Source organism: Monodon monoceros, unplaced genomic scaffold, assembly GCF_005190385.1.
Source record: "Monodon monoceros isolate NGI ecotype Baffin Bay Population unplaced genomic scaffold, NGI_Narwhal_1 Super_Scaffold_15, whole genome shotgun sequence".
Lineage (NCBI taxonomy): Eukaryota > Metazoa > Chordata > Mammalia > Artiodactyla > Monodontidae > Monodon > Monodon monoceros.
In genome coordinates this window covers 20,665,789-20,688,249 of record NW_021703771.1, presented here as the reverse complement: position 1 = coordinate 20,688,249, position 22,461 = coordinate 20,665,789, and the positions used below count along the sequence as shown (strand labels likewise).

The 22,461-nt window shown below is 38.2% G+C and overlaps 1 protein-coding gene across 1 annotated transcript; it reads left to right on the top strand.

The window, feature by feature from the left end:
• The first annotated feature begins 1,262 nt into the window (after window positions 1-1,262).
• Window positions 1,263-20,759, top strand: AKIRIN2 (akirin 2). The gene is made up of 5 exons (XM_029223777.1): window positions 1,263-2,679; window positions 16,910-17,053; window positions 18,859-19,008; window positions 20,068-20,139; window positions 20,415-20,759. The coding sequence occupies exons 1-5, from the start codon at window positions 2,445-2,447 to the stop codon at window positions 20,423-20,425; spliced, it is 612 nt and encodes a 203-aa protein (XP_029079610.1). The 5' UTR covers window positions 1,263-2,444; the 3' UTR covers window positions 20,426-20,759.
• Window positions 20,760-22,461: the final 1,702 nt, after the last annotated feature.

Here is a 22,461-nt window from a genome sequence, read left to right as displayed (position 1 = left end):
ATTGTCTCACTGTCTGGAGACTAGAACACTGAGATCAAGATATCAGCAGGGTTAGTTCCTTCTGAGGACTGTGAGTAAGGGTCTGTTCCGTGCCCCTCTCCTAGCTTCTGATGGCTTGCTGGCAATCTTTGGCTTTCTTTGGTTTGTAGATGCATCACCTAGGTTTCTGCCTTCATGTGCGCATGGTGTTCTACCCATCTGTGTCCAAATATCCCCTTTTTGTAAGGACACCAGTCATATTGGATTAGGGGCCCACCCTATTCCAGTATGACCTCATCTTAACTAATTATATCTGAAATGATCCTATTTCCAAATATGGTCACATTCTGAGATACCTGAGATTAGCACTTCAACATATAAATTTTGAGGAGACACAATTTGACTCATAACATTCCTTTTCCAAAGTAAGCTCTATAATTTAAGGTTAAATCTTAATTTCAGAAAATATTTACCAGGAACATAAATGCTTTGTTGCTTGTTTTCCATTGGTCAACATAGCTTTTCCTACTCATTTACATAAAATATGTATAGTCTGTTATTTTCACCATATCATAGATTTCATGGAGTGTTCAGAATTTAGTAAAAATTTACTTATTAGGTGTCAGTTCAGCTGCTGTTTCATTAAATGCTGCTCTTTTTCCAAAGATACTTTCCGAACAGTATAATATGTTAAAATTAGCACAACTTAGTTGTTGACACAGGCAGTGTGATCAGCACTGCTGATCTTTGAAGGGTTGAACAGTTCTATAAAACAATAATATATTAAGCTACTGTCCAAAAATGGTGTGAAGAATAATAGACAAAATGGTACAAAATAGTACATCTTTTAGTTACTGAATAAATGACAGGAATAAATAAGCATTGAAAGCCAGTATTTGATACTCATGATCATTTGATAATATGGCATTCACATAGATAACTAGTTTTGTATTGGACTGGTGATAGCTTCCATAGGCAAAGGACCAATGACAGTTTTTCACATAAATAACTTTATTAATCCTGTATTTGATTTTTATTTTAGGTACCTGATTAGAAGTATAACTTTTAGAAAAAAACTTTTTTTTCTCTGCTTACAAAATGGGTCCAATATCTACTCTCCAGACATTTCATCGTGTCTTTGGATTTAATTTTTACCATTCACAAGATATACACCAGTACTCAACAGAGACAGTGCAATTTCTGATATCACCAACTTTTTATCCAAAGCAAAACTATTTGGTTCTGTACGTCGTTCAAATCCTATTCATTTACAGGGTAAACCTGGCTTTGCAGAATTTAGTAGGTGGATGCAAGCAGCTACCTGGGAAGGGGAAAGCATGGAGTTCAATCAAGGTTCCTGTAACCTGATACTACTACTGTTCTCTCTTGAAGTCCTAAATAGGTTCCAAAATCTTATCATTTCCTAGCCCGTCGTTGTGACAGGTTTTGTTTTTGGCACTCTTATTACCGAAATTAGTCAGTCTTGAACCTCTAGGTTGGCTTAGTTTTCTATTTCCCGGTTGTTAAGTCACTGTGGGAGCGGTACCAGGACAACTATGTCCTGAATTTTAAAGGTTTTTTTTTTTTGAGCCTGCTTTCCGCACTGGTTGACTTTCTTTTCTCCCACTCTCTCTGAGCGTTTTCTTTTTTCTCTTTCGCTCTGTTCCTTTTACACTCAAGCTGTGTAGGGGGATTTAAATTCCAATTCGGAACTCGGAATCGCGCGCCTTGAATGACGGGAGTCGTAGTTTCCATGACTCCTCCCTAATCGCTTTTCACGCCGATTCCTCCCGACAGGGAAAAACTACAACTCCCAGGAGTGCACCACGGGGGTGGCCAGCCGCCCATGCGCACGCGCCCTGAGGCCGCAGGATTTGAATCGGCGGCGTTGTTATTGACGCCATATTGGGGCCGGCGGCGGGTGGAAGACTCGTACAGTGGAGAGGGAAGCGGCTGGACGTGTTCGGTGGCGCTCCTGCTGCCGCCGCCGCCACCTCTCAATCCCGCCGCATCGACCGACGCTCTCTAGCTTCTGACGCTGCTCGGGCGTCTTAGGAGCCGCGTTGCAGCCTCACACCTCACGGGGCTGGTTTAGACTTCTGAGGGAGCCGGTCTCCGCGCAGGAGCGCCTCAGGCGCGGCGCAAAGCCCGAACGGACGGCGGGGGCGGCCGGAGCCTCTCCCGGGGGAGCCGCGCCTGAGGAGGCGGAAGAGCCACCCCCCCCCCCCGACGCGGCTGGCGTGAGCCGCCGCCACCGCCCCTCCCGCCCTCGCCCCGGCCGGCCCGGGCCACTGCCCCTGCCGCGGAGGCAGCAGCAGCGGCGGCGGCTCTACTCCCCTTGCCGGCGCTCCGCCACCGGCCTTTCCGCTATTGAGTCGGTCAGTTAGGCTCTTTTCGGGGCCCCACTCTGCCCCCCTTCCCTCGTCCTCCCCTTCCCGACCCTACACGAGCCCGACACCCCGGCCATGGCGTGCGGAGCCACTCTGAAACGGACTCTGGATTTCGACCCGCTGCTGAGCCCGGCGTCCCCGAAGCGGAGGCGATGTGCGCCATTGTCGGCGCCCACCTCGGCTGCCGCCTCCCCGTCGTCGGCCGCCGCGGCCACCGCCGCCTCCTTCTCGGCCGCCGCCACCTCGCCGCAGAAGTATCTCCGAATGGAGCCATCTCCCTTCGGCGATGTCTCCTCCCGCCTCACCACAGGTGGGACTCGGCCCCGCGGCCGCCGTGGGGGGGAGGGGGTGAGAGGACTGGAGGGCCCGGGCCGCGGCCGCGGGACTGGGCTGCAGGACCGCCCCCACGCTTAGCGGAGCCCTCGGGCGACCACAGTTCTTTTCACGAGCTCCTCCAGCCTCGGAGACACAATGGGAATACCCTTGGGGGGGGGGTCGGGAGGGGGGTGGGTAGGGGCCGTGCCTCGCCGGGTATTGTGGGGAAGAGGAAGGTCCTTTTCTTTGCGCCGAGGGACCAGAATTGAGCGTTTCCGTAGTCTGGAGAGCCCAAGCGGAAATGATCAGAGAGGGTGCTACACGGAAATCTAGGCAAGCGAAGGGTCACGCGTTTCACCCGACTCTTGGTGGCTGTCTCCCCGGCATCGATTGGTTGCACCTATCAAGTCTGGAACTGGGTGGTTGGAGGCGAAGCGGCAGCCCCTCCTCCCTTTTAGACATGGCTGATTTTAGTACGGAGGGGGTGGGGAGGGATGTCACTGGGGCGAGATCTAGGCCTGTCATTAATCACCCACAAGAACGCCACTTGGGCTGAGTCAAGACCTGTTTCCCTAGCAGGGTCAACAACAAAGAAACTGCTCTTCCCGAGTGCCGTAATCTGATCGCACTATACGTCTAGACCTTGAGAAACTCGAACTTTTAATGAAAAGCAAATTGTACTGAAAATCGGGGCTGAGTAGTTGCTTTTAGTTGGAAGTGCTTTATTTCTGCCCGATAAAGTCTGTTGGGAGAAAAAGCCCAGGCCTTGGGAATAATAAATCAACCCAAGATTCCAAGGGACTTAAGACTATTTTTGCTTTTCATCTTGAGACATTTCCTGAAAGTGACTGTGGGGAACTACCTTTTGGCTGCTTTGTACTGCATGTGTGTGTCCATTTTTTTCTGTACTTCGAAAATCCTTGTGTGCTCCTGGCACAGTCTTAAGATAGGTTTTTGTGGACTTGTAGTGTAAATGTTTCCTTTGTGTGTGTAGCAAGCAGAGGTTTCCTGTGTGTTAGCCTTTGGTAATAACATCTGTAGACAAAACCTTTTCATAATTTGATTTACATGTTTCTTTATCGTTAGCTTAAAAAAAAAATCTGTGGGCAGTATTTACCTGCATTTGGTAACTTCCATTTGGAATTGACTTAGTTTTTGGTTTTTTTTTCAGGTCAGATTTTTAAAATATCCTTCCCCAAATATATGGGGAGGACCTCAATGCCTAGGCTACCATTTTTTGCTATTGAAACAATGTCAAGAATGAGCTCCTGGTGGTTAACATTATTTTTAGAGTTTGTCTTTTTAGTGAAATGCTGTCATTGAAAATTGAAATGATACTGTGGAGTCTGTACCTCATAAGGCCACTTAAAAATAGCTCTAGCTAACCAATAAATTTCATTGGGGGGGGTGTGAATTAATACATTGTTAGGTTTGGGAGTTAAAGTATATCTAAATGCTAAAATAGTCTTGAGCATATAAGGTAAGTCAGCTAGGGGCTATATTTGTTCTCACTTTAAAGGGAATTAATTCAGAAAGAATTGTGATCCTTTGCAAATTTGTCATTTCATTGATACATTTGAAGCATTGGCTAATGCAGTTGGCTGCACATTATGTTACATTTCAGTTAAGTGGACGGTAATCGTAAAATGACTGGAATTATTGGAATCGTTTAAGCCTGCTGATTCAGATTCACATTTTCCAAAATATTGCTGTTTTGTTTTTCAAGGTGTTTTTGACATCTACTCGAAGTTTGATCATATCCTGAACTCTAAAACCACACCCTGATATTTATTTAGCCTGTGAAAAGTTTTTTTTAAGCTATTTCAACTAGAGAAAAGCAGTTAAAATTGCATAAGTTTTGAATTGCTAAAATTTACGTTTTTAACTATGATTTTGAGTGACACTTTACATGTAATTTAATTTAGCCTTGTGTTTACATGGCCAGTTTTGGGCATGCTCCTGTAATGGTTTTTGTAATCATGGTGTCATAATGGGAGCTGCAGTGTTGTGCAGGTATCAGAGAGCTTCCCGGTTTTCATGTTATCTAACTTGGAAATAATTTTCCCAAATACCTAATTTTTAGATTCCTATTTTAAAAGTGGTCATACCTAAACTTTACAAGAGCGAATACCCATATGTCCTTAGCAGAAATAAGTAGCTGGGATTGGGAACAGAAAGCAACTTACCAAATTGAGATTGATTGGGGCTCTATGGAATCTCTTTGTTTTCACTTCTGTGAGTTCAAATATAATTTAAACAATATACAACTAGACTACTGAAGTGAATTTTTTTTCAGAGCATGTGCACAATTTATCATGATTTTATCATTCTCTGGATATGTATATAGTGTTTTCTGATACGTAGCTGAAGTCATGTTGAGGCTTTACTAGTAGTTTCAGGAACTAGGACATCTGTTTTAAACCCAACTTTGTTTTTTGTTTTTGTTTTAGTCATCCCAGGAAGGTTATTCCAAAGTTTGACTTGATGACTATTATTTAAATCAATATTTTTCAAACTAGTGCAACTTAATACCAGGAAAAATGAAAGAGCTGGCAAATAAATTTTATTGGAACACAGCCATGCTCATTCTTTTTTTTTTTTTTTTAAGTATTGTCCATGTCCCTTGAAGGCTACAATAGCAGGGTCGAGTAATTGTGACAGAGACTGTATTTTCCCAAAGCTCAGATATTTACTGTCTGGTCCTTTTCAGAAAAAGTTTGCCCAACCCTGGTTAAGGGTGTCAGCAGTGAGGTCTGTAATAACCCCTGGATGTGGAAAAGGAAAAGTGAATGACAACTGAAGGTGTGTGGGAGGGGAACCATTGGCTGTGGTTGGGAAAATGAATGCCTCTCCTAGCTTCATTAGTACTCATCCTGGCAAGTTAGTTGAAAACAGATTGAGTGTTCTATCCTTGTCGATTGGTTTTTGAAACATCTCAGAATATTATCATTTAGCCAAAAGATTATCGTGACATTCCCAAGAACAAAATTATTTTAATAAAACCAAAATATTATACTTGTCAGTCAAATCCAAGACGTTGTTATTCATAATTGTGTAGTGAATGAATGAGTGGTTGAGTGAAGTGATCCCTCTATGGACTCAACCTATTTGTGAGTTTGCTAGGCACCTTTATATACATTGTTTGACTTGTTACCATTGCTGTAGTCTGCTTTAGGAATTGAGTTGGATGAAGAGTTAAATGCCTTTGTAAAAACTCATTGTATTTGCTGGAAACTTGCCATCAAGAATGGAAATTGCAGCTTGTGAATGGGGAAGGGTTTACAGGAACTTAGATTGTTCTGTAGACATTGATACATGCCTGCAAATGGAGACACCAGCTGGCTTAAATGAAGTATAAATGGTTCTACACAAACAAATGAGATGTCTGTTGGAGGAGGCAACATTTCATTTCAGATGTCATTCATATTGAGCCAGAAGTGTTTTTAATATTTTGTGGTTATTTAGACAGCTGTTAAGTTGCTTCTAGTTTCTCAGTGGATTTGGCAAATAAATTGTTTTTAATGGTCTTTGTACTTTGGATTTCAAACCTGATATTTTATTTAGGACTGTGTATGTAGCTGCATTTATTTAATAGCTGTATGAATTATGCATTTAATAATCATGTACGTTTATAGCCATTAAAAGCAGCATGCAGTTGTATTCATTATTGAGCTATTTTGTTTTGAAAGTAGGAAAATGAAAGCCTATCTTGAGCACAGAAACACATCGGGTAAACATGGCTACATCAGAGGACAGGGTTGTTAGTTCTTCTTTAGGTGAAAATGCTCCTAGCCACCATGGTTGCCACACAGACATACACTAAGATGTAAAGGAGAATAATAAATGTATTCAGTTTTCTTAAAGGGCTTTATAGGAAAGAGAATATATTGGGTATTATTCAGATAGATCTTTCCTATGTGTTTAGATAGACCCAGGAAGACAGTGATAGAAATGCTTTTGTTTTGAAAGGTTGAGAATAAGAGATTCATTGGAAGTGCCCAGTTTTGTGTTATTTTTCCTCTTAGAAAAGAAACCTTTGATTCTCTTTCCATTTAAAGAAGAATGCAATAATGATAGCATAGGTTAAGTCTGGACCTCTTGGATAGTTGGTTCATGAAACAAGATAATGAATGGTACTGGGGTTGGGTCTTTTCAAGTACTCATAAGTGAATTAACCAGCAGTTTATGGTCCTTGCAGTCTTTGCATTAATACTGTGCTAGTACTCTTGACTCACAGAATGTTCTCTATGCATGTGTGAAACCACAGTGAATTTCTTGACTTTGAGAAGACTACCTGCAAGGGTGGAATACTTGTTCAAGCCTATATGAACCATCTGCAGATGGTAAAGAGGTCTTCACAAATGAATCTAGTTTAAGAGATTCATCTTCAGTTTTACTGCTGAGCATAAGGATTCTAGAACTCAGCTTACCAATGTTTTACAACTTTCTAAACACCTGAGAAATGTGATGCATCAGTGGCAGTCTTGTAGCAAAGACTGTTAGTTAAAAGGAATGTCCCCTGGATTTTGAGGGGATAGATGGGACTTGTAGAGTTTGAAAGTAACCCCAGAGGTATTCTTATCTGCCATCCTTTCCCTCTTAGTTAATGTCTTACCACAAATAAAGTTTTAAAATATTTATTGAATGTATTTGTTGAATTAATCAAGCCTTGGCATCTCCCAAGGTTCTTAGAGACTTGGAAATTTAAGAAAAAAATCCAATTTCATTTCTGCTCCTCCTTCTATGCCACTTTTTCTTTTTAGACTGTTTTGTGACAATAAAGCCACAATATGTGACAACATATATTTTTAATTGTGACTCAAACAAATGAGTAGTAACAAGAAATACAGCATTTATTTAGTTTAAGACTTTGAACAATACTTTTTTTGAGGTGCTTGAAGTCTACTCAGTATTCCCTCATCTTTCTGGACAGTGATGATAAACATGGTTTTGTGCGTTTCAGTATTTGAAATAGCCCATTTACAAGGATTTTACCATTTTCAGAGATTTGCTGTTTCGAAGAATTACATTTTTAAAGATTTTATGTGATTTTTAGGAGAAAATATTTTGTAATATGAAGTTCTGAGCTTTCATTTCTAGAGGGATTGAATGATTTAAGTTAAAACAAAATTTTTTTTGCATGATGAGAAGATACTGCAGTTATAATTGAGCAGGGAAAGAATGCTTGCAGGTAAATTAAAAATCTAGTGTATGTCAAGTTGTCAGCTTTGATATTTATTTTCAGCCTTTTGATCATAATTTTGCATTATGCCAGATTGTGTAATCTTTCTTGTGATGATAGGTTTTTTTGGGTAGTAGTGGTAGTGGTTTTTATCCTTCCAGCGCTAGAAAAACAGCTCAGAATATGCTTGTAGTTTGTCTTGGAATATAGCTTTCTTCCTCCCTTTACAAATCGTAAGTCATTAGTTTTTATCTGTCACAAATGTCATAGGCAGGTCATCCTGAAATATAAATGCTTTGCAACATTTTGATTTTATTAAAATGTGATCTTTTATTACTGTGATTTTTTTTTCAGTAATACAGCCTTTGAGTTTGACTTAATTTCTATATCTATTCATGTATCTGGATTTTCTCAGCATTTTTAAAAAATCTAAATACTTCCTCTAGAAGTCACTTGTTCAGGCTTTTATGAACCTCATTTGAGTTCCAGATTCTATGCTGGTTAGGCAAAGAAAAGACAAAGTCTGTCCAGGGACTGACAGAGCTGCCACTGCTGATACTTTTTAAAGCCAGCTAAACTAGAATAAAAATACCATAAACTTCATGCTTTATCAAAATACCTATTTTAATTCTTTGTGGACAGTTGTCCACATTAGCATTATTTTCACCTTTGGCAGCCTAAGCACTGAAATTGGTTTACTTAATTAAGTCACACTTTTACTGTTGAAGCTTATGTATTGGCTGTTTCTGTTTTAGTCTGTGATGTGCATTCTGACTTTGGTTTATTAGCATTTATTTTCATTTCCGTTAATGTTAATTCTTAGAATACTCCATCTAAAGATCAAACTAAAGGGAGACAGTTTGGAGGGAGGGACCTGGAAGAGTTGATTTTCTTTCTTTTGTTTCTTTAAAAAAAAAATAATGTCATTGAACTGATGTAGCAATTAAAGAATAGAATGTGGAGTAGAATTTGAAAGATTGCAGAAAGCCAACTTTTCAAACATTACTTTCCTTGAACTTTGCCTTTTGTTACAGAAGATTGCCTTGTTCCTAGTGCTGATATATAATTCTCTGGAAGAAAAACTTGTCTAAGCAGTGTAATTGGTTAGAAGTGTAGGAGGTTTTAGGTGGTTGTGACAGAACAGGGGAACCTGATCCATGGCCCAAGGTGAAATAGTACATTATCAGAAGCTGGTCTTGTAATCAGTCCTGTATGTGTGGTAATGCCGACCTACCAATCTAGAGTAATTCCTAACTTTGGAAACACCGATAAAACATTCTGGTTAGTTATAGATGCCTGTCCTCAGCAGGGGCAGTTTAGAGACACTTGAAGCATCCTTTTTATAAATACCCGGATGTAACATGAAAATTTCTTGTAATTATTTTGTTACAGCCAGTGATTGCAATTGCAGGGCTCTAGGTAAATGAGAATTATGCTCCGTTTTGGTCACTACCTTCTTAACAGTCATAGAGTTTGACGTTTCAGTGTATGAAGTATTAATAATACGTGGCAGTGGATCCCTCTATTCTAACTGACATCCTGCTTTTTAAGAATTCGCTCTCCTCCTTGTGATACATTTTAACTTTAGGTACTCAGCAGAATATTGGCTAGGTGTACTAATACTGGAGAGGGTAGTAGATGTTAAGAGGTTAGGCCCTGAGCTCAGGCTTGGGTTTACTTTCTTCCAGCTGTATGACCTTTCAGAAGACATTGAAGCAAAGCCTCAATTTCCTCATCTGTAAAATTACACATATGATTATAGTAGTATCTGTCTCCTAGAGATGTTGTGAGAATTAAGAGCATTTCCTGTCTCTGAGTGCTGGAGATAGTTACAGTAGGGCAACTTTAAACGGGACTTTTTACATTGTCCAGCAGTCCTGCCATTTTTCAGTGAATAACCATGCCTTTTACTTCACAGAAAAAATAGAGGCCATCAAATGGTAGCTTCTTCATTTTTCCCAGTACCAACACTACCAATGGTTGTCTTTTTTTTTTTTTTGGTATCATTGAGGAAGATTAAATGAATAGTGAGGGAAGAATCCCACTTCTCTCCAAAGGAACCTTACCTGATTTTCTCAACCAGATCTTTGCTTTTGGCTTTAAATATGGTCAGGCTTCCCATTATAAAGTAAATGAAGCATCCTCATTTTCCTCCAGCAGTCATCCAGAATTCTTCACTTCAAAACCAAATTCAAAGAGCTTTCAGGTAGTCTACTTGCTTCCATTTCTTTGGCTGCTCACAACTTACTCCTAGTATATTTGTATCTCAGACAGCTTTTGTCAAGCCACTGATGACTTCCATGGCACACAGTCAATCCTCATCTTGTTTGACCTTTCTTATTACAGCATTCACACTGCTGACACTCCCTTCTTTTTGAAATACCTTTTGTATTTTAACCTTCTGCGATAGCAGTGTTTTCTTCCACTTCTCCAGCTGCTTTTTGTCTTCATCTGGCCATAAACTTAGGAGTTCTTTAGTTCTAGGTTCAGCTCCATTCCTGTCTAGCTTAATAGCTCCCTAAGTGACCACATGCATGCTCCTGACTTCCTACAGGTGACTTTCTAATTTATATCTTTAGTTCAGACCGTTCCTCTCAGGTCCAGCCATGGGAAGTTTAGACTTTTTATTGTCATACCTTCCCAGAAGGCTTTCTTCGCCCAGAATTCAGAATTTTCTCAAAATCTGTTGACTTTTAAGTATTCACAACTAAGTTACAAAATACATGGGATAAACAAAAGATGTCTGTAGGTTTCCAATCAGTGTCATCTGGCGTAAGAGGTAGTCTTACTTGCTCTTTTTAAAGCAGACAGAATCGAAAAGCAAATGCATTTGTCTACTTTCAATCACATAATAATATAAAATTCATATAAATGAATCAATATATGTATGTTACTGTCATGTAATGAATCTCTTTAAGTAGGTCCAAGTTTAAACTGATTTACAGAATATTTTCCTGCTTGGGCGGGGTGGTATGTCTGTCTCAGAACGACAAAAGCCATCCAGGTGAGAGTGGCAAAATGAATTAGATCATCCTTAATATTTTGGTACTTGTAATAATCTCTGCAGTTACTGCTTTCCTTCTCTTCCCCTCCATTTCTTGGCATGTCCAATAATACATAAACCAACCACTTTTCTTTTTAATTGCCACAGTAGAGGAGTTATTATTTTAAGCAGGGGATAGAAATTTAAATGCCCATAGTTCAGGCAAGTAATAAAATGAGTGAACAAGGTGAGGACTTGTGAATTCCAGTCTTGCTCCTGGCCTGCAGCATCACCTGGAAACTCAATAGAAATGCCTAACTCAGGCTCCGTCCCTCATAGTCTTCATTTTAACAAAATCCCCAGGTGGTTTGCGTGTGCATTAAAGCTTTAGAAGCACTTGAGAACTTAAGCCCAAAAGGTAGCAGCCGCTCTTCAGCTGAATTTTGCCACATAGTCCAATACCTCCTCACCACTCCCCCGCAACAGCAGTAGCCAAAAATCTGACTTTTAATGTAAAATCACCCACTTTTAAATGTTGGCCACATTGTTTTGAAAGTATTCAGGCCAGACATGTCTTTGGGTTCCATTTAGCTCCTAAATCATCAGTTTGCAGCCACTGGTTTCCAGTTATGCTGTATCTCGATATTTATGTGCATATGTGTGTTTTGGGTGTCCTAATGTGTGTGAGTGTTTCTTCTTTAGCTTGATTGTGCTGCCCTACAGCCCTCCTCAAGGAGTCTGCTCTCTGTCCTTCCAAACCTTACCTTGTTTTGATGGCCCATGGTTAATTGGAATAGAAGCTGAAACTTGCCTTGGCACTGAATATTTTCTGTAGCTTGCATATTTGGGTTTTGGATTTTGGATGGTTCAGTTTCCCCTTTCTCTTCACCATATACTTCTTTTTTTTGGTTCTTATTACTCAGTATTTTCCTAGCTTGTAAGCTATTTGAGAAGACATTTGCAGATAGTAAAGAAGTAAACAACAAAAGCAGCATGGTTAACATATATCCCTTTAGAATCTAGTGTAATATAAAAGAGGTATGAAACTTCTTGGATATCAGGGAGGAGCTACCTGCTGATTGAGCATTGTTGGACTCCTTGCATTTAGTGACTCCCATTGTGCAGTTAATTTGTAATTTATACTTAGACCTGAAGGATTTTAATAAATTGAGCCATTTATTTCAAGTAAGTAATCATTGGCTACTATAGCTCCAGTGAAGTAATAGAATTTGACCTGTAGTAATTATAGTTATTTCTCCTCTTGTAGGAGATAAATGAATGCCTCTTATACAGTAAAATATTATGTAATGTAAATTTAGAATCTCAGCCAGTTGCTTTTAAAGTACTGTAGATACAACTTAACAGTCTTATGTTAAAAATTTGGTTCCAGGTTCCTTTGACATAGCAGTAATTTTGAAGTAAATTTAAAATGGCATCAGCTCATTCTTTTTAGTTAGATAGCTCTTGGCTGGGTAAGAACATTGTCCTTAAGGTTCCCTCAAGGAGTCTATAAGAACTGTGTTAGTTTCTGATCAGATGATCTGGGAGAATAGCTGAATTACAAAGATGGGTCTCCATAGCAACTCTGAACTCTTGTGTGTTTTAATTCATAAAGTAGACATGGCAATGTCTGTGTAGTTCTGAGCTCTAGATTTGGTCTGTTATTTTATTTGGAACAGTTTCCGTTTTAGGTCTTAATGGCTACTGCAGGTTTTCTGTACTTAATTGTGTACAGATTTTTCATTTTATTTGTGTTCCTCCCTAGCACTGACAGGCTTTCAAGATTTATTTCATTTTTAATTCCATTGTTTGAGTTAAATCTGTTTGGATGAACTTTTACCTTGTTTGTTTTCAAAGGTACTCCATAGAGAAATTAGCATATTAGGTGATAATAAAGGGGTTTTACACACCTGAACTTAAAACTGTTAAGGAAGCCTTACTGTTTGATCTAGTAATTATGTCAGTAGGAAAACAGGAAGTCCATGCAAGTCTGGAGCAAAAGTTTAGTTTCACATATCACCAAGTTTTAGACATCTTATGGTTATGGACTCTACTCTAGAGAGATACTTGACAACCCCTCACCGCCACCCCCCATTTTGTGGTTCTCCTTTAAACACATTTCTGGTTGCTTTTAATTCCATTTTCCCTTTGCTCTCAGTCCCATCTTGATGCTGTTTCTCTTACCATTATCAACTCAGTTATTTTTTGTATCCCATCAACTTTCTCCTGTTTATATTGTTGACCTTGTTCATTGTGACCAGGGTTTTTCAAGTAATCATTGGCAACAAAGATGAGTAAACAGGCTTTATTGCCTCAGGCCAGGCCTTTCTTTTCTTTTCACATTTACCTAGGTGTTTTTGTTTATATATATTTTTTAATATTCCAAAGGAATAAGTGCTGGCTCACTGACAATCTGCCTATTACGGAGGAGAATTTTATTAGCATTCTCAATGGTATTTACTAGATTTGAGAATGCAAATGCCATTAGTCATAAATTTGCTAATTCTGACTTTCACTTAAGACCTAGTACAGTGCAAGAAACTCTTACAAGTATTTTACAGTTAACCTTTGTACAGTGTGGGCTTGAACTGACAGGTCAATAGTAAATACTATAGTACTACACCATACAAAGGTGGTTAAATCCAAGGATGTGGAACCCCGCCTACGTGAGGAACTGTACTCTTGGATACAGGGGCCAACTACAAGTTAATGTGGATTTTCAACTGCGTAAGAGTCTGCACCCCCAAATCCCCATGTTGTTCAGGGATTGACCGTGTAGTATAAGGGTGATGTAGTTTTAAGGATTTTGAAAAGGGATATACTACAGCCATTTGTAAAGTAGATTGTGAAAATAACTCCATATTTTGCTCTAAGTGATTTGCTGCAAATTTAATCTTTGCTTCATAAGCCAAATATGAAGTCTGCATGATTAAAACTGATAATGTTAGTGAAGCTTTATTTGACTTTCTTTAATGGACCGGTAAATTTTTTTGGCAACACAATGTCAGAAGTTAACATGTACTTGGAGTAAAATGTCACACTCTAGTTTGGTAAGAGACGGCTAGATTTAAGTAGTTTAAGACTAAGTAGACATAGGTACTTTATTGATGTATGGAAGGCCTTTATCCAGCTGGCATGGAAGCAACTAAAGTTGGCCAAATATGTAGGTTGAGCTTAAAATGTGAATTGTGGAATATTGAATCTGGGGAGATTTCTTGGTTATTAGCTTCAAAACTGCATATACCTCTGAACCAAGATAACATGAACTTGAAGCTTGTAGTTAGCTTTTTGCTACTTTGGGTGTTGAGGGTTTTGGTCAAGTTAAATTGGACCATTCACTTCATAACGGTGTTGATCACGTTACCAGTATTAGAGCATCTGAGGGCACAGTGAGGCCTAGATGACATAGTTATATCATAATAGATATAAAAAGCAGTGCAGTAGTATTTGAAATTCTTCAGCGCTAACTGACAATATCAAGTGTTGGCAAAGATGTGGAGAAGCTGGAACTCATACATTACTGGTGGGAATGCAAAATGTAGTTACTCTGGAAAATGGTTTGGCAGTTGCTACAAAGTAAAGCTATGCACTTACCATATAATCAGGCCATCCAGTTCCACTCCTAGGTATTTACTCAAGAGAAATGAAAATTTGCCCACCTATAGACTTGTACTTGAATATTCATAATAGCCCCCAATTGGAAACAATCCAAATGTCTGCTAAAAGAACGGATAAGTTGTGATGTATACACAATGGAATACTAATTAATAAAAAGGAATTACTGGTTGATGCAACATCATGTGTGAATCTCAAAAGCATTTTGCTGAGTGAAAGAAGGCAAAAATCTACACTCTTTTAGGAAAGGCAAAACTATAATGACAGCAGATAAGTAGCAGTGGTGTTGGTAAAGGTGGTGAATAGGAATATGAGAGAACTTTTGGGGGGTGATAAAGTTCATTATTGTGGTTGTGGTTCCAGGACTATGTATGCACTTGTCAGAACTCATCAAACTACATTTAAATTGGTGAATTCATTTGTAAGTTATGCCTTACAGTTCCTTTGCTTGTAATGATGTCTCTTAAATATTAGATGGTACGGTGATTTTATAAAGCTATGTTATGTTAATCCTAGGCTAGATCTTGTTTGAGACTTTCAGATGAACAAATTGGGTCTGTTACAACTATTCTTTTGGTACATCTTAGTTGTACTTTGGTTGATTTTGTGAAGCAAAAGGAAGAATAATCTGAGGACAGCTGTGTGGTGATCAAAGAATAAGTCACACAAAAGAGGTTAAGGTTAAAAGTTACTTTGTGCTAATATATTTGAAGTCTTTGGTTGTGAATAAACTTTAGGATGCTTTGAATGACACTTTTGATCAGGATGATGGTAGCTTTGAACATAAAATGATAAATGAGTGAAGCTTGCTATGAGATTGAAACATCATTACTTTAGAAACCTTTTAGAATATCGCTACTGAAAGAGTTGTTATTTAAGAAAAATGAGGATATGTGTGCCTGACCTGGTTGGTATAGGATGTTGCACTAGTTTTATTGGTCACCTCTGTGAATCTTAGGAACCTGTTTTCTATCAAGGTGCTTAACTGTTCAATAGACAGCCATTTTATTTCACACTGGTAACTTTGTTTTTAAATTATAAACAATTTCACATAAATGGAAAAGGAGTGAACATGACCATGTTTAGTATAAACAAATGTTAACATTCTGAAAAATATTAAATACAGACATTCACACAACCATCCTGAGGTTATTCCAATGTGTGAGTTCGCATTCGTGTATATGTAAAATGGATTTGTTTACACACATTTACATAAATGAAATCTTCACTGGATATATCTTTTGCAGCTTTTTATTTTTTGATTTCTAATTATCAATACAATAATGAAACTGGCAGAATCTAAATGCTTACGGGACTGATTGATGTCCCCTCTCTCAAAAGCCCTAAAAGTTCTTACTGGGAAATGAAGTGAAAAGAGAGATGAGACGTATATACCTAAAAATAAAAAAACACCTCTAGTATTAAATTTTTTAAAAAGGATTGTTTTCATCTTACATAAATCTTTAGTCTTCAATTGAGTTTCAGTTCATTTTGAAATTGCATCATTGTAGAATTGTTGAAATTATACTCCATTATATTTATGAAACATTTTATTGCCTGTTATTTGTTTTGGATTGGGATTAATAAACTTCTTGGGATGTAGTTTTCACATGGATAACTATTAATTTAGGAACTGTGGTGGTGGTGAGAAAGTCTATTTGGATGGGAGTGGAAACCTCAGGGAGGGATTTTCTGGAGAGGCTAAATGGTAACTATTTTGAATTAGAAATCTTCTAAAATGTATCATACTGGCCTGAAGGATATGTCCCTTATACTTGTTTACTCCTGGTTTGGTTGAAGATAATGGCACTGTGGTGTAGTGGTTCTTAATTGAGTATCTGTTATGTACCAATCACTTTACATGAGTTTTTACCCCAAAGATTCAGAACAGTACTTTGCTGCTAATGCTGTAATATTCATCAGTTCTGTTGAGTTTAATATTAATGGCTCTGGCCATTTAATGTATGACGATTTTTTAGTTCACATCTACTGTGTCATTTTGCTGACCTGCTACTGTCACTTCTTACTGGTGTGTGCCTGTATTTACATAGTCCTCCCTGCTTCTAATTATTTATGGTCTTAGAAAAAGCCTGTTAGTTTAATAGTTATGTGTGTGGTGAATAAATGACCTTTGAGTTTGGTACTCTTCAGAGTCTGAGTTAAGTACGTGTTTCAGTTCACAGACTCCCTTATCTTTATGGTGAATGAAAAACTTATTTTTTTACTAGTCAGTGCTGAGAAAGAATGGTATTTTAGAATAGCTGGATTCCAGGTGGTGTGTATGTGCTGTTTCTGAATGAGTGTCTCCATTATGCTGAAACTAATTCCTCCCAGAACATAAGTTTTCTAGGTATTATTTGAAGAGAATATTTTTGGTAGAACCCAACGTATTTTTTTTTAACTTGAAAGTTTATATCTTGCCAAATTTTGACTTTTTTCTTTTAGAACAAATTCTGTACAACATAAAACAAGAGTATAAGCGCATGCAGAAGAGAAGACATTTAGAAACTAGTTTCCAACAGACAGATCCATGTTGTACTTCTGATGCACAGCCACAGGCATTTCTCCTCAGTGGACCAGCTTCACCAGGTAATAACAGACTTACTAAGTAACATTTCCTTTCACTTATTATGGGAAAAAGTAATACAAGTTGCCTTCGGTCATCAAGCTCCTGTTTCTCCCCTTGCTTAAAAAAAAAAAAATTTATACGAATAATTCATGATCTCTTAAAAATATGGTACAAAAGTAATAGCTACCTGGATTCTCATGACTCAAAGACAACCACCTGTATATAGTATCTCCTAAGTGGACTTCCCCATAAATGCTATGATTTGTAGCCTCCATTTAAAAAAAAAAAAAAAGATATAGCCACGTTTCTCTATTAGGTATAGATGTACCTTGCCATGGCTGAATATGATGCCATTTTATGGATTTCCCATAATTATTTAATAATGATAGACTCAGAATTTCTGCTATTACAGTATTTACAAAAATGTCCCTGAACGTATACCCTCACATACTTGTGTTTTAGGATAGATTCCTTAAAGGTTGATAATTTTGATCCTATATCGGGTTTTTTCCCTGCCTCTTGTTGGAGAGAATAGTTTGCAAATACACTTTTTAAAATTTAAGGTGTAAAACTCAGGGCTGTTTGAAGTGAAGGGAAAGTTAAACTTCTTACTAAAGAAGAGCCATCAAAGATGGTTCTTACTTAAGTTCTCAGCGAAAATAGTTTTTTGTGTGACAGTAGTTGCCTGCTTGCCTTGCCTTGCCTTGCCTCCCAGCAGGGATAGGAAAACCAGGCAGAATAACAAAACAAACATTCACAGGCTATAAAACAAATAAAATTAGATTAGGAAACATGAAATTGTTCAGAACTAAATTCTGCAGTATTCCTGCCAATTTGGGGGGCCAAGTATAAGTGGGTGAAACTTGGTAAGGGGAGGTGAGGGTAGAGACAAGACTCTACCCTCAGTGGGAACCAAGCTCATCATAATTCATCACTTCTTAGAAGATCAAGGAACTGGCAGTCTCAACTAACAAAGCTGCGAATTTGAAAGTAAATAAAGATAGAGGCTTACTTTTTAGTAGCTGTGGACTGAAGCTGGTATAGTTTATTCTTGTATACCAGAATACAAGGATTCTGGTATTCTGTTACAGCTTGTTGGTAGACACAGCACAAACAAACATACTTTTTTTTTTTTTTTTGGACATAGTGGTCCCAGTCATGCAAGTTACAAGGAGCAAGTGAAAAGAGGAATTGGGGCAGATAAACAGGACAAACAATTGATAGCAAAAGTGTGTATTTGTGTGTGTCTAGAATACTTGCAGCAGTGTTACCGTGGATGACTATCATAATCCTGAGTTCGCAAAGATTAATTTCAGATGTTCTTTTCAAGAAAAGAGGAATGTTTTTGGAAAATGAGAGTGCCTTAAGTAATACTTTTAAGAGGAATGCATTCTGAAGAAACTGCTACTATCTAAGTGGCTGCTACATTATAATCTTTAAGGATGCTGAACCGTGAAATTTAATGTTGAATATTAGGGATATATTCTCAGTATTTCTTTTTATAAAGTCTCTCCTAGCTGATATCATTAATTTAAAAACAAAAAATTAAGTTTGTATCTTGTCACATTGTCTCCACTCACCTTCACACTTTTTCCCCCTTATATTTGATGGCATACATCTTGCTGTGTTCTTCCAAAGCCATAAGCTGATAGGATTAAACCTGTTTTAAGACTAGGGAGATGCTGTGCTAAAAGCTGATAGAAAAATGCTTTTATTGATATATAAGCATTGAAAACATCCATGTGAAACCTCCTCAGTTAGATGATGCTTTCTGTGATGGCTCTAAATCTGGTGCGGTTTTTGTTGTTGTTCATGTTGTACATAGGGACTCCATCAGCAGCCTCCTCACCATTAAAAAAAGAGCAGCCCTTATTCACTCTACGGCAGGTTGGGATGATCTGTGAACGTTTATTGAAAGAGCGTGAAGAGAAAGTTCGAGAAGAGTATGAAGAAATATTGAACACAAAACTTGCAGGTATGAGATGAGTTTTAGAGTCTCCCAGAAACTCATCCTAAGAAATGCATTCTTTCCCACATACACTTCACATCAGTTAAATTACCCTATACACTGGTACTGGTACAGGGTATTTTCTAAGAACCAGAGAATTTCATTCAAGAAAGGAAATGAACTTTCCTATAGCTCGTGGTCCTCCTTAGTGACCTTAAGAAATAGTATGTTAGCCATGTAGACCAGCAGCAGTATTAGGGAACTAGAGTTTTCTTTTGGTATACCCTGTGCTTTGGCTGTATACTTATTAGCTCAATTTGGTTGTGGGTTTTTTGACTTTGTACCTTTTATAATTTTGCCATCAGTTCTGGACACTTGAAGTAATCTAACTGGCACTGTGTACCTAATTTTAGAGTATGAAGCTGCTGCAGTCTTCTTTAAATTATCCAAAAAAATTTTTTTTCCCATAAAATTTGGTAATTTAAATGTAGTAAATATACTATGTATGGTAACTTAATCAGAATTTCCCCCTGGATTTTTAAGCCAGATTTTTACTGGATATTGATATTGTAAACTTCTTGATTAAGGAGTTAAATCAATCACGATGCTAACACAGGTGAGAGAATTTGCTTAGTTTTATAACATCTTTTTCTGTGGCACCTGATTAGGTTACAGGTGGATGTATCATATTTTGGATGTATGGATGTATCATATATTTTGCTACGCTTTTGTTGTCTTGTTTCCCCTCATTGCAGTAAGTTGTCATTCATAGACCACTTATAATAACTTTCAGAGGAGAAAGTATCTTTTTATTTCAAGCCCTTTAAATTTAATAGGTTAAGAAATAAGCCCCACCCAGCCTATACATGAGGTTGTGTGATTTGAACAAATGTAGGTTTCCTGACTATAAGCTCCATGCTCTTTCCATCTGATAAACTATTATTACTGAGGTTTTGTGTCTGATTAAGTGCCAGCTTAGAATTGTCTCACTATATATATTGGACTTTTCAGTTTGTGTGGCTCTGATATATTAGAGAAGAGGGCATTTTTGCAAATCATGTAATTGATGTTTATCTTTATTTATAGAACAATATGACGCATTTGTGAAGTTCACGCATGATCAAATAATGCGACGATATGGAGAACAGCCTGCTAGTTGTAAGTATTTCATCTTTAAACCAAAAACAAGACAGTCTTTTACGGAGAAGACTTTTGTTATAATTATAGTTTATTATAATTATCTTCATACCCAAGAAGAGAATTTAACAGAAAATCATGGAGAAAAAGTTTGGAGGGAAATAGGCAGCAAAACTTTACTAAGGCTTACTTTTGGTTACTTAAATACCTAGGGGCAAATATTAGGGATGAAGATTTGGCATGTGTTTAAATTTTGACCTAAACTTAGCCCTAATTTTCCTTTTTTCTCCCTTTAGATGTTTCATGAATCATGTTTTCTGCATTTGTGGGCTGCCTTGTTCCTTGTTGCGTTGTTGCAAGAGGTCCCAGTTACAACATGCAGCAATGCCAATACCCCCTGTGAATACAGGTTGTTTCAAGCTTTCGTCAGTGGCAACCACTCCTAGGCAGCAACCGGTTTTGGAAATTTCCTTGATGTCAGTACCACCCGGATGTGGACCTTTGCTACCTGTATTAATGCCAGTGGCCTCATTTGCTGTATCATTACAATTTGGCTTCTTATATTAATGTTTGGAAAAGCTGGTATTCTAAGAACATGCCCTTCACTGGTTGTGTAAATAAAACTGTAGAATGACAATTCAGATGAAGTTAGTGTGATTTTAATTGTGCACTACAACCAAGCTGTAACCAGTTATTAATAATGTAGAGTGTAATCCCAGGACATTATTAAGCAAATAGCCTTCAGTGCTTCCTGTGAAATAGCGAAGGAGGAGGGCATTTCTGTACTCCAGGACTTCTTGGGGTTTCAGAATGGGTTTATATGATTTACCCCCACCCTTTTTTGGTAGTTTTTATTTATTCTATCAGTCTTTTTAACAAATGTTTATTGCTGCATTTTTTTCCCAGTGTATCATTGTTTTACTGCCCTTGTAGTACTGGAATTTAGTTGGAAGAATAAAACATTTACTTCTAATCTGCTTGTTTTTAATGTACAGATGGGTAGTATTTGAATAAAGCCAGTGTTTTAAACGTAAGCATTGTCCAGGGATCAGTGAAGTTAATTGATAAGATTTCAAAATCAGTCTTTTCACATACCAAGTAATCTAAGATTTGAGTGCTATTTTCACAAACTGAGTTCTGACTCCAAATCGTTTCTCTTCTAACTAACTGTGACTGCATGATAGGTTAAATAATAGGTCAGTTGTAACAACTAGAATTTTTACCTTTTTTAAAGGACACTATATGAAAGCATGATTCAGCACATCTAATTCCCTTTTCATACATGCTTTCCAAACACAGCTTTCCTATGATGAAGTGAGGAAAAATACTTCAGTGAATTCTTTTGTTAAATTCTTTTAGCGTGTTTCTACTAATTAAGTCAAATATGCTGGGACATAAATATTTATAATTGACCTAATTAGTGGAAGATACAAAAAGAATTTTTTTCCCTCTTTTAACTTCAGTGATTATATTTCACCAATTCTTTCTTTAAAACAAGGCCAAAAGGGCTATAGGGCTTTCACAAGATCCCCAGGTAATTCATATGCCCATTTAAGTGCCTGACAAACACTGGTATATAGTGCAGGCTGACCTTAAGTAGGGTGGATAATTCTACCTGGTTTTAATGGACTAATTCTCAACCTCAGCACTGTTGACAGTTTGGGCCAGATTCATTCTTTGTTGTGGGGAGACTATCTTGTGCCTTGTAGGAGGTTCAGCAGCATCTCTGGCCTCAACCACTAGATGCCAGTAGCACCCTCCCCCCGTTCGTGACAACCAAAAAAGGTGCCTCCAGATACTGACAGATGTCCGGGCTGGGGGAAGAAAACAGTCCCCAGCCGAGAACTGCTGGTGTAGTGGGACAGCATTTTAGAATGCAAGCAGTAAGTTAAGATGTGGAGGAGGGGGGCAGAGCGACTGTAAATATGCTTTATCCCTTCTCACACCCCAAAATAGCGAACATTCTTTTATATAATAAGCATGTGTGAATTTTTATGTAGATTTAAATTTATAGAAGAGCTGGTTTTTATATTTACCGGGCAAGATATGCTAAAAGGAAATCAGTGCCGGCAATCAGAATGGAGCCACAAGTAATATGTTTTAATTCTAGATTCAGCTTTGATCAAGAACAAAATTTCCTCCACAGCCAAGTTTCTGCTGTCCACCTTAGCAAAAAGTCCTAGCTCATAGGCTGCGTACTGATTTTAAGTAGTGTGTGAGGTGATTTCAGAAAATAAAAAATGTGGGCAACTTCTTGGATGTAGTTAATCCAAGATTTAGACAGACCCAGTAGGTGGTCATTAGTGCAAATAACCAGCCGCACTTTGAGTTCCCAAAGAGCCC